Source organism: Ambystoma mexicanum, chromosome 6q (assembly GCF_040938575.1).
Source record: "Ambystoma mexicanum isolate Mex_15411 chromosome 6q, UKY_AmexF1_1, whole genome shotgun sequence".
Classification (NCBI taxonomy): domain Eukaryota; kingdom Metazoa; phylum Chordata; class Amphibia; order Caudata; family Ambystomatidae; genus Ambystoma; species Ambystoma mexicanum.
The window spans coordinates 1,612,250,711-1,612,263,889 of NC_090937.1; the positions used below are offsets into that span (position 1 = coordinate 1,612,250,711).

The 13,179-nt window shown below is 49.7% G+C and overlaps 1 protein-coding gene across 1 annotated transcript in view; it reads left to right on the plus strand.

Annotated features, from left to right (window-relative positions):
- The window catches only part of LOC138516908 (dedicator of cytokinesis protein 2-like), a 2,920,848-nt gene that overhangs the window by 744,328 nt on the left and 2,163,341 nt on the right, over window positions 1-13,179 (plus strand). The window contains exons 21-22 of the mRNA XM_069632364.1: window positions 7,736-7,836; window positions 8,677-8,811. Coding sequence (XP_069488465.1) covers window positions 7,736-7,836; window positions 8,677-8,811 — 236 coding nt within the window. The remainder of the gene's footprint in view (window positions 1-7,735; window positions 7,837-8,676; window positions 8,812-13,179) is intronic.

Here is a 13,179-nt window from a genome sequence, read left to right on the forward strand (position 1 = left end):
AGAGTAGAGCCTAAATTGTGGGGTGAAAGCGCACGTGCAACAGGTAGAAGGGGACAGACGCACAGGGTCGGAGTGTTGCATGGAGTGGAGCAGAGGCTAATACCCCGCCCCAAACATTCTTACATTAAGGATGCTAATGAAGGGTGATTTTGTCACACGCTCTCAATCTGCGCCGCTACTGCTACGCCGACAAACACTTGCATTGCAGAACACCGCAGCTTGTCCTGCGAGGGATCCTTCATTTATACTGATGAGATTTTTAGTTAAAAATGAAAGGCCACCCAAGAGAACCAACATTTCAACCAAAAAGGCTAAAAGAACCACAGACCAGGAGATAAAAAGAGGGCTCATCAACCTAGACCATAAAGTTTAGGGAAGGACAACCGAGAGTGAAAAAAAACAAAATCGGCTAAAACAGTCTCCTGGGTAAAAAAAGCCTCACACTTTCATATTAAATGGTGCAGGGATTCACTGGAATTAGTTTCACATGCCCAACAGGAGCAGTCCATCAACCCGATTAGAGGATCCAAACCCTCCAGGGTAGGATAAAAGTTCTTTCTGAATCTGAAAAGCTGCCCCTGAAGGAACGTGAGGCTATATGGATGAAAAGTAAATGGAAGTGAGGAAAGGTCCCTGCAAGTGACACAGGGCCTCATTACAAGCATGGAGGTAATCAAAAAAGGATGGCGGAATGATAATACCGGCATCTGGGATGACAGATGTGGACTCCCCAGTACTACAGCATGTTCTTGCATGGGGCTGACTGGTGTGACCTGTGTGGAGTGCAGGGGGGTGAGCTGGGGGCTCGGGGTATGAGGACATACCACATGGAGGTTGTTGTCCATGTCTATATATTCCTTGGCGTGGACCCCCACATCGCTGAGCGGGGCTGAGGCAGCTACCTCCCCAATAGAACTGGTGGCAGCAGACTGCGTGCCATCACCCTCTGCCTCTGAAACAGTTGACAACTCCGTTGTGGCTGTGCCGTCGGATGCTGTCTCACATGTTTTGTCCTTCTCTGCTGGCCTGCCCTGTACTGCTGGTGCTGGCCTGTGTTGCAGTCTGGGCGTTGGTGTTTCTCTGGAGGTAGAAGGTCCTGTGCCTTCTTGACTGGCTCTGTATCGCTTGAAGGATGTCGTGGCCTTTGGGGCAGGCTCCTGGCCTTCACTTTCTGCATCTGTGCCTGTGTTGGGAACAAGAGATGCAGAGCATCAGTGATGGTGGTCCGGTATTACGAACCCAGTATTTACCTGATGGTATTGCCGGGTCCGTTATTAAGGGGTTGTTCCTGGGCGGAGGCGGTATCAGCAGGTTCCATGATGGCGCTATTAGGGGATTGGGGGGTCTTTAGCGCCATGGCGGTGCAGCCATTACTGGCATGGGCGTTCTCGCATGCTGGCGCTCTCGTAATCAGCCGCTATTTGCGGTGTCGAGGGAACACAGATGAGCTACTAACACCATGCCGGTAATGACTGTGTTTTTACCGCGATTCACGTAATGAGGCCCACAGTCCTTATACAGAGATAGTTTGTTATTGGCTATTTATAACTCGCTTCTCCTTAATTAAGTTCACTTCACAGTCAGATGAGAATGCAGTCTGTGACGAATTTGGCTTCATCAGCGCACTCTCCCTTTTTAAATATACCCTCAACATCCTGGCTATAAAATTTGTAGTAGAGACATAATTTGTGCCACTTGTGATAGAAGCACCAGGAGTTCCGGCCCAGTTCCAATCTGATGGCTTCAATCGAAATGGACAATTGATCTCCATCTACCGACCACTGTGCAAGGAAGAAGATTTGGTCGTAGGATATTAGGTCTTTGACATTCTTTATGCTGATATGTACAATATTATTATTATTATTATTATTACTATTATTAATATTATTATTAAATGATTATTATTATTATTTTATTTATTGAGCTCAAACCTAGTTTTGAGAAGCAACAGACTGATTTACAGAGGTATACACCAGTACAGATGCATAACAGAGCGCTTTTCAGAGGTAACATAACCAATATACAGCAGGGGGTGGGATTAAGAGGGGCACAGAGGAGGGGTACATCTGGGGGTAGGATGCAGAAGGGGTCAATTGAGGGTTACAGCCGGGGGTAGGATACAGAGGGAGACAGAGGAGGGATACAGCAGGGGGTAGGCTACAGAAAGGGACAGGTGAGGGATACAGCTGGGGATAGGATACAGGGGGGCAGAGTAGGGGTATAGCTGGGGGTAGGATACATAAGGGGAGAGACAACGGGTACAGATGGGATAGGATACAGATGGGGCAGAGGAGGGGTACAGCTGGGGGTAGGATACAGAAGGGGACAGATGAGGGGTACAGCTGAGGGTAGGATGCGAGGGGGGAGAGGGGGATACAGCTGGGGGTAGGATACAGAGGGGGCAGAGGAGGGGTAAAGCTAGGGGTAGGATACAGTGGGGCAGAGGAGGGGTACAGCTGGGGGTAGGATACAGAAGGGGACTGATGAGGGGTACAGCTGGGGGTAGGATACAGAGGGGGCAGAGGAGCGGTACAGCGGGGGGTAGGATACAGAGGTGGGCAGAGGAGGGGTACAGCTGGGGGTAGGATACAGAAGGGGACAGATGAGGGGTACAGCTGGGGGTAGGATACAGAGGGGGACAGAGGCGGGGTACAGCTGGGGGTAGGATACAGAAGGGGACAGATGAGGGGTACAGCTGGGGGTAGGATACAGAGGGGGCAGAGGAGCGGTACAGCTGGGGGTAGGATTCAGAGGTGGGCAGAGGAGGGCTACAGCTGGGGGTAGGCTACAGAAGGGGACAGATGAGGGGTACAGCTGGGGGTAGGATACAGAGGGGGCGGAGGAGGGGTACAGCTGGGGGTAGGATACAGAGGTGGGTAGAGGAGGGGTACACCTGGGGGTAATATACAGAGGGGGCAGAGGAGGGGTACAGCTGGGGGTAGGATACAGAAGGGGACAGTTGAGGGGTACATCTGGGGGTATGATACAGAGGGGGCAGAGGAGGGGTACACTGGGGGTAGGATATAGAGGGGGCAGAGGAGGGGTAGAGCTGGGGGTAGGATACAGAGGGGCAGAGGAGGGGTACAGCTGGGGGTAGGATACAGAAGGGGACAGATGAGGGTTACAGCTAGGGGTAGGATACAGAGGGGGGCAGAGGAGCGGTACAGCTGGGGGTAGGACACAGAGGTGGGCAGAGGAGGGGTACAGCCGGGGGTAGGCAACAGAAGGGGACAGATGAGGGGTACAGCTGGGGGTAGGATACAGAGGGGGAGGAGGAGGGGTACAGCTGGGGGTAGGATACAGAGGTGGGCAGAGGAGGGGTACATCTGGGGGTAGGATACAGAGGGGGCAGAGGAGGGGTAGAGATGGGAGTAGGATACAGAGGGGGACGGAGGAGGGGTACAGCTGGGTCTAGGATAAGGAGGGGGCGGGAGGAGGGGTACAGCTGGGGGTAGGATACAGAGGGGGACAGATGAGGGGTACAGCTGGGGGTAGGATACAGAAGGGGACAGATGAGGGGTACACTGGGGGTATGATACAGAGGGGGCAGAGGAGGGGTAGAGCTGAGGGTAGGATACAGAGGGGGGCAGCAGAGGGGAACAGCTGGGGTAGGATACAGAGGGGGACGGAGGGGGGGTACAGCTTGATCTAGGATAAGGAGGGGGACAGAGGAGGGGTACAGCTGGGGGTAGGATACAGAGGGGGGCAGAGGCAGGGTACAGCTGGGTGTAAGATAGGGAGGGGGACAGAGGAGGGGTACAGCTGGGGGTAGGATACAGAGGGGGCAGAGGAGTGGTACAGCTAGGGGTAGGATACAGAGGGGGCAGAGGAGGGGTAGAGCTGGGGGTAGGATACATAGGAAGGCAGCAGAGGGGAACAGCTGGGGGTAGGATACAGAGGGGGACGGAGGAGGGGTACAGCTGGGTCTAGGATAAGAAGGGGGACAGAGGAGGGGTACAGCTGGGGGTAGGATACAAAGGGGGACAGATGAGGGGTACAGCTGGGGGTAGGATACAGAAGGGGACAGATGAGGGGTACACTGGGGGTAGGATACAGAGGGGGCAGATGAGGTACAGCTGAGGGTAGGATACAGAGGGGGCAGCAGAGGGGAACAGCTGGGGGTAGGATACAGAGGGGGACGGAGGAGGGGTACAGCTGGGTCTAGGATAAGGAGGGGGACAGAGGAGGGGTACGGCTGGGAGTAGGATACAGAAGGGGACAGATGAGGGGTACAGCTGGGTGTAGGGTACAGAGGGGGGCAGAGGAGGGGTACAGCTAGGGGTAGGATACAGAGGGGGACGGAGGAGGGGAACAGCGGGGTCTAGGATAAGGAGGGGAACAGATGAGGGGTACAGCTGGGGGTAGGATACAGAAGGGGACAGATGAGGGGTACAGCTGGGGGTAGGGAGAGGAGGATACAGAGGGGGACTGAGGAGGGGTACAGCTGGGTCTAGGATAAGGAGGGGGACAGAGGAGGGGTACAGCTGGGGGTAGGATACAGAGGGGGCAGAGGAGTGGTACAGCTAGGGGTAGGATACAGAGGGGGCAGAGGAGGGGTAGAGCTGGGGGTAGGATACATAGGAGGGCAGCAGAGGGGAACAGCTGGGGGTAGGATACAGAGGGGGACGGAGGAGGGGTACAGCTGGGTCTAGGATAAGAAGGGGGACAGAGGAGGGGTACAGCTGGGGGTAGGATACAGAGGGGGACAGATGAGGGGTACAGCTGGGGGTAGGATACAGAAGGGGACAGATGAGGGGTACACTGGGGGTAGGATACAGAGGGGGCAGATGAGGTACAGCTGAGAGTAGGATACAGAGGGGGCAGCAGAGGGGAACAGCTGGGGGTAGGATACAGAGGGGGACGGAGGAGGGGTACAGCTGGGTCTAGGATAAGGAGGGGGACAGAGGAGGGGTACGGCTGGGAGTAGGATACAGAAGGGGACAGATGAGGGGTACAGCTGGGTGTAGGGTACAGAGGGGGGCAGAGGAGGGGTACAGCTAGGGGTAGGATACAGAGGGGGACGGAGGAGGGGTACAGCGGGGTCTAGGATAAGGAGGGGAACAGATGAGGGGTACAGCTGGGGGTAGGATACAGAGGGGGGCAGCCGAGGGGAACAGCTGGGGGTAGGATACAGAGGGGGGCGGAGGAGGGGTACGGCTGGGGGTAGGATACAGAGGGGGGGCTGATGAGGGGTACCGCTGGGTGTAGGGTACAGAGAGGGGCAGAGGAGGGGTACAGCTAGGGGTAGGATACAGAGGGGGACAGAGGCGGGGTACAGCTGGGATTAGTATACAGAGGGGGCGGAGGAGGGGTACAGCTGGGTCTAGGATAAGGAGGGGGACAGAGGAGGGGTACAGCTGGGGGTAGGATACAGAGGGGGACAGATGAGGGGTACAGCTGGGGGTATGATACAGAGGGGGCAGAGGAGGAGTACACTGGGGGTAGGATTTGGAGGGGGCAGATGAGGGGTACAGCTGTGAATATACGTGCGTAGCTACCTACCTCAGAAGCATGCTCTGCAGGGCTGGATTTGATCAATAGATGTGAGTGCTGATGAAGGGGCCTGAACGCGCTCAATGTACCGGCATCCCCATAGTACGGAATCCTGGGTGTATTTTGAGAACTCTTTATATTGACGTTTACAGTACGTTATGCACTCGGGGATATGCTGGGGAAGTAAAATGTGGATCATGGGCATTTATCAATCATTACAGCCCTCATTTCTGCTTAGTAGGCCAATATCGTTTCAGGGGCAGACTACACTGACCCTCCCAGCCAGGCCTCAACTGCTGCACTTGCAGAAATCCTGCTGGTAAAGTGGCAGGCTGGGGCGGCTGGATGATGGGTGCTTTACCCACACACCTGTCTTTCTTACATTTGCTTAAAATACTCTGCAACTCCAATCACACAATGAAAGGAGTGGGTAAGCCTTGGAAAAAAGTGTAACACATGCAGCAGTAGGAAGGTATGGTGAGCGCCCTGATTGGGCATTGCATCAGCAGATAAAAGACACTTGTTAGGCATTGGCCACTCAGGAGCAGCCACGGTCCAATCATGAGAATTTGCACCAGTCAGTGCCACCCAGGAAGAAAGCTCTGCTAGTTAAGCCCTTACCTTACAGTGGGGCAACGCCTGTGTTTGCAAGTATGATTCTTGGCAGTGCCACCTCAGCCAACCAGTCCCCCATGATCCATCAACTGAGTTATAACACTATGGGTAATAATACCTTTTAGCACATGGTGATCGTTATTGAATTCCACTCTGCCAATTAGAATGTTTAGAGTGTAGTCACTAACTACTGGTATTGACTGTATTATGAACAGTCTGTCTTTAGAAGCAAATAGGAAAAAAAAAACAATTCAATTTCCAGGCATGGTTATTTTTATCAACATGACACTTAATTTCTGGGAGTACCTTTTTTGCTTTAAAATGCTTTTTAACACATGAAAAAGAAAGCTAGAACTTTGGAATATGCTTTCATTTTCGTGTAGAAAAAACATTTACTTTACATGACATGTAAAAGATGTTCTTTTTAACCTATTCCAGTTCAACCAAGCAGCAATTAAAATGCTTAATTTATCAAGATAACCATTTTACCCCACTGGAAAGTCATTTGATAGGACATTGTTGCAACACGCTTTCAAGATTTGAATTCGTTTTTTTAATAATTTTCTTTTGGATCCCGGGAGGATAGCTCAGCGGCAGCGTGCGCGTCTTGGAAGCAAGACGACACAGAGCAACAACAGGTTCGATCCCCGGGTCCGCGCTTAGAAACCTTTGGGTGTTTAAGCGCGTTATAAATACGTAACTAAGAAAAAAAAAAACACACAATTACGCAAGACAATTCCTGTAACAGCGCCTCGATGCCTGCGGGCTGTGTGAGCGCTTTATAAATGTGAAATAAATAAATAAATAAATAAATAAATTTGTCAAAAATGTATTTTTTAAAAAATATTTAACATTGTGTTAAGACTGCTGTATAGATATAACTGTTATGTTAAGTTTGCAGTATTCCATGGTAGATTTATTTTGATTGTACTGTTTTAATATGGAAATAAAAAAAAACATGACCCTTAATTTTATTTAAATACCACAAACTAAAACCTTTTAATTTACTAAATTGTTTATTTACGTTTCTCACTCTTAAAGTACAAATATCGACTTCACCACTAAAACTCCAAAACATGTATTCCTGCAACCACCATGTGCTAAAAGCCTTATAGACCTCGGGAGGTGTCATCGCTTTGGATAATGACCCTTCCCCAGCGTATGAGCATTGGCTTTGCCTCAGGCCATAACTTGGTGGCATGTCATTATCCCGAAATAATGACCCCATCCTCAGTCTGTAGGGCTACATTGTTACAAGGCTTGAAAATGGGCAGAATTAGTCATTAACCGCTACATTCAAAGCTAATATTATTATAATTATTTATAGACGCAGTATTTAGGTAGATGAATACATTGGTTTTGTATCAGCTAGACAGCAGGGTGTTCTGAGTATCCATGTTGACTCACGAGAAGTTGTGTGAGTATAATGAGGTATTTTTAGTAGCCGTTTGCTGCCATTATGTGTCCAGATGACTATGCAGCTGCTGGGAACCGAGTGGGCTCCCTGGGGTTTTTGCAGACAGGTGCGCCCCGCTGAGGTGCCAGAGTGAAGGTTGCAAGAGGAGAGGGAAGGACGTGTGGTGGTGCTGCTTCTTCTCCTGATAAGACCTGTTTTCCTCTCCTACAGGTCTTCATCATAGGTCTGGTGGCAGACAGGAAATTCCAGCATTTTAATGCTGTCCTGGAGGCTTACATCTGCCAGCACTTCAGCGCCACCCTGGCCTACAAGTAAGTACCCGTGGCTCCAGAAGACCTTGCAAGAACTCCTGAGAAACCGTAGCAAAGACTGCTCCCTCCAGTGTTGCTCCCGCCTCATGTGTAGAGCATGCGTCTTGAGGGTCCTCTCCTCCTCCACGAGCAGCACCTTCTGCACCGGTGGTATTAGGTCTTTTTTCCTACTTAGTGTTTCCAATTTCCAAAGGATGACAGACTTCTTTACCGCTAAGGATAGTTCTGGCTGACACCAGTAGTAAAATGTGAGTAGGCAATCAGGCTCAAGACAGTCAAGGGGCAGGCACCTACTCCAACTACCAAAGGGTTCCTACAGTCTTTCCCACATTCCTACAGAATGATCAATTGGATAGGTTTTCAGTGTTTAAACAGCCAAGCAGTGTCCATCGTGTCTGTTATATGATGACTGTGCTTTCGCCAAGAGCCCTTGTCCAACACTGCATAAGATTCAGCCTAGCGGCACCACACCAAGTCAGGAGACCCAAAAACCAAGGTGTCAACTTGACAATCCCCCACTGATACAAATAAAATGAGAATTTACCAGAACTTGGAATGAAGAAAAATCTAATATTTCTTACAAGTGACAATGTTGTGAGAAATCATTCATTGATGAGTTTTTTTTATTAAGTCAATTTAGTCATTGAATTTTTCTAGGATTTCAAATAATAATCCATAGCTATATTTTTGTACCGTTAATTTAATTGATTAGTCTTGATATCTTTTAATGGGCTCTAATTCTGTTATCGTCAAATGCCCAGGTGTCTGGTCACTCCTTGACCTTTAATCTATCGATGTGTTTCAGGTTGTGATGGCCTTGCATTTCTCTCCTCCTTCCAGGAAACTGATTGCTGTTCTCACATCCTACACCATGATGGCCAGCCAGGGCGAGTCTTGCGACAAGCTCCTCCGCACTTTCAAGGCCATGGAATATATCTTCAAGTTCATTGTGCGGTCCAGAAAACTCTTCTCCCAGTAAGTGCGGCTTTCATACAGGACATGCCCCTGACCCCGCCAAGGACCGAGAGGATGCAGCCCTAACCATAGATTGTGTTAGTTTGTTTGGGGTGTTTGTTAAGAGTGCTCCGTTTGCAACAGTGGATATTATTAATATTATTATTATTAGGTTATTTATTGAGCGTGGACCTAGCTTCGGGAAGCAAGAGAAAAATGCACAAACATAGGGGGGCGAATAAGGTTAGGGAGCAGAGAAACAAGGGAGTGGGGATCTAACACCAGCGGTAATAGCCAGCACTGGATCTACAAGTAACCAGGGGAGGAAACAGTGGGGATCAGATCACCCAGTCTCAGCTAGGGTGGAGTGAGTAGGGTTTGTGTACATAGTGACCAGGGGAGGAAACAGAGAAGATCCGGTCACCCAGTCTCAGGTAAGGTGGGGAGTGGAGGGTGTGTGTACATAGTGACCAGGGGAGGAAACAGTGGGGATCAGATCACCCAGTCTCAGCTAGGGTGGAGTGAGGAGGCTTTGTGTACATAGTGACCATGGGAGGAAACAGAGAAGATCAGATCACCCAGTCTCAGGTAAGGTGGGGAGTGGAGGGTGTGTGTAGATAGTGACCAGGGGAGGAAACAGTGGAGATCAGATCACCCAGTCTCAGCTAGGGTGGAGTGAAGAGGGTTTGTGTACATAGTGACCAGGGGAGGAAACAGAGGGGATCAGATCACCCAGTCTCAGGTAAGGTGGGGAGTGGAGGGTGTGTGGACATAGTGACCAGTGGAGGAAACAGAGGAAATCAGATCACCCAGTCTCAGGTAAGATGGGGAGTGGAGGGTGTGTGGACATAGTGACCAGGGGAAGAAACAGAGGAGATCAGATCACCCAGTCTCGGATAAGGTTGGGAGTGTATGGTGAATGGACCTTGTAACCAGGGGAGGAAACAGAGGAGATCAGATCACCCGATGTCAGGTAAGGTGGGGAGTGGAAGGTGTGTGGATATAGTGCCCAGCGGAGGAAACAGAGGAGATCAGATCACCCAGTCTAAGGTAAGGTGGGGAGTGGATGGTGTGTGGACATAGTGACCAGGGGAGGAAACAGAGGAGATCAGATCACCCCATGTCAGGTAAGGTGGGGAGTGGAAGGTGTGTGTATATAGTGGCCAGGGGAGGAAACAGAGGAGATCAGATCACCCAGTCTCAGGTAAGGTGGGGAGTGGAGGGTGTATTGACCTAGTAACCAGGGGAGGAAACAGAGGGGATCAGATCACCCAGTCTCAGGTAAGGTGGGGAGTCGAGGGTGTATTGACCTAGTAACCAGGGGAGGAAACAGAGGGGATCACATCACCCAGTCTCAGGTAAGGTGGGGAGTGGAGGGTGTATTGACCTCGTAACCAGGGGAGGAAACAGAGGGGATCAGATCACCCAGTCTCAGGTAAGGTGGGGAGTATATGGTGTGTGGACGTAGGTGTTAAGGAGGAGCCGTTACTTGAAGCTGAGCTCCTCTTCAATGTCTTGAGGGGTTAATGACTGGCCATGTTTAAAACAATGCTGGCATGCTGATGCAGTGGCGGGGCGTAACACGGATTGTTGTAAAGTGCTGTTAGATTCCGAAAGGATGCCTTTGCTGGTGGATCCATACACACAAAACCTTTACTGGAGAAAAACATTTATGAGGAACACATGATGGCAATTTAGTTTACCTTTAAAACGCAATAATGACACATTTCAAAATGGAGATCCAGTTATTTTATTTGCTTCCCGTATTGATTGGCCAAGTGTGCCTTATCGCATGTATGCATTGTGCAGCCATTTATCAATCTGGCATCGCTTCAGTGACCACAATTTAGAGGGGCAGTGTTTCAATGGGGTGTGGTCATAGCAGACATGTACCTGGAACAGTACAACCACCTCATATATTTCTAGTGCAAGAGCTTTTTGATAGTACTTTTTGGGAGCTGAAAAGATCAATCAGTTTTGCAGGTGAGATGGAACGCAAAAGTGCTGCAGAAGGATTCATCAAGAAGACCCATGTCCGTTTCTTCTATCTCACCAGACCCCAGCCTCTAAGCTCGGCAGGGGCGCCGAGTATTGAACCTGCGCTGCTCAGCGTAGTCTTGCTTCAAGGACCGGGTATTGAACCTGTGCTGCTCAGCGTAGTCTTGCTTCAAGGACCGGGTATTGAACTTGTGCTGCTCAGCGGAGTCTTTCTTCAAGGACCGGGTATTGAACCTGTGCTGCTCAGTGTAGTCTTGCTTCAAGGACCGGGTATTGAACCTGTGCTGCTCAGCGTAGTCTTGCTTCAAAGACCGGGTATTGAACCTGTGCTGCTCAGCGTAGTCTTGCTTCAAGGACCGGGTATTGAACTTGTGCTGCTCAGCGTAGTCTTGCTTCAAGGACCGGGTATTGAACCTGTGCTGCTCAGCGTAGTCTTGCTTCAAAGACCGGGTATTGAACCTGTGCTGCTCAGGGTAGTCTTGCTTCAAGGACCGGGTATTGAACCTGTGCTGCTCAGCGTAGTCTTGCTTCAAGGACCGGGTATTGAACCTGTGCTGCTCAGCGTAGTCTTGCTTCAAAGACCGGGTATTGAACCTGTGCTGCTCAGGGTAGTCTTGCTTCAAGGACCGGGTATTGAACCTGTGCTGCTCAGCGTAGTTTTGCTTCAAGGACCGGGTATTGAACTTGTGCTGCTCAGCGGAGTCTTGCTTCGAGGACCAGTGCATTGTCCCTGTGTAAATGCCGCCTGCCATGCAGGCATGTGGAGAGTGGAACTGATGACTGCATGCATGACTGTCTGCGCGTAAAGCAGCGCGGACACATGCAACCACCTGCATGTGCATACATTGTACATTCCAATCACTAAAGCGTGTACATTAGCACGGTCCCCTAGTAACATTACCGTGACAATAAGATTAGTATTCATGATAGTAATGATAATAATATTATTTTTTTTAATCGATTTAAGGTTTACAGTTTATTACAAACTTTTACCATTTGTCAAAATTACAAAATACATTTCGTCTTCAATTAAGCAATCAGCAACCTCTCCAAGACAACTTCTAAGAATTGAGTAAGTGCATAAGATTGTATGGATATCTCACCTGCACAAAGAACCTCCCACCTGGCTTTAGCATCTAATAATTACAATAATACTAACAACAGCAACAATAATAATTCCAACAATAATATTAATACATAAAATTAGCAGTGTTCCATTTCAACCTGGCACTTTCGATCTCTAGAATATACATTATTAACATATTCATAATAATTGCAATGCTGTTTGCTAATATTCCTAATTATTTAAATAGTAAGAGAGATGTTTCCTTGTTGAATGAATGTAGGAGATTACTGTTAGCAAAGTGCATAATTTGATTGCGATAAATGGGCACATTTTGGAGGGGTTGGGGGAGCATATCGTGTTTGGCTGCCCCTGACGGGCCCCATCTTGGGGCTTTCTTGCTTCACTTGAGCTCCAGTAATGTGGGGGCAGGAAGGGGTCCAGTCTCTGTGCCTCGGAACCGAGAGGCAATAGCCTTGGTCACCAGCCCCATCACCTGGTCTCGTTCAGCAATGGATGCCATGGGTGTGGGCAAACCACGGGCGGAACACGATGGGGCATGAGAAAGGGGGCAATGCATTTCAGTCCAGACCCCCAAATGGGCACAACCTGTAGAGGAGGCACGTGTACAGCGGGTCGGACAAGTGTATGAGAAATCGTAAATACAGAAACAGCTTTGCTATGCCAGATAAGGAAATATGCCGCATAACCGAATGTCCATCAGGCAACACCTCTTACTGGCCCTCTGCACTCCTTACAGGCCCTCTCCCACCTGGACAATAGCTGGCGTGAACACATTGTTATATACTGGTAGCCTTTACTTCACTGGATGGCTGTGTAACCCACAATGAGAGACGCAACTTAATAGAACATCGTGGTTAATACGTTGCTGGACAAAAATCTTGTATGGTCGAACTAATTTCTTGTAAAAGCCGAAAGGGAAACATAGGCCTGTACTTGGAAGGGGACATTGCTAGCACCAAAGATAAACCACTAGCTTTGGACCTAGGTGGAGCGGGGCAATAGGAGTGAGGGGTAGTGGCACTATGAGTGAGTGGGCAAGTTATAGTGTGTGTGTATAGGAGAGAGACTGAAAGAGGGTTCAACTTAAGTCCCTCCCACATGATCTCACTGCAAAGCTCTGTCCAATGAAACAGTCAACACTGATTCACTCAGAAACCATACCTCAGAACAGGCTTGGAGGCAACTCTTGCCACCGAACGCTGAGAGAGATGACTGCCTAGAACAGCGGTGATGCAGCGGGCAAGATGATGGGATAAGCAAAGGGGGACTGGGCTAGGCTAGACCAGAGACATAAAGGGAATACA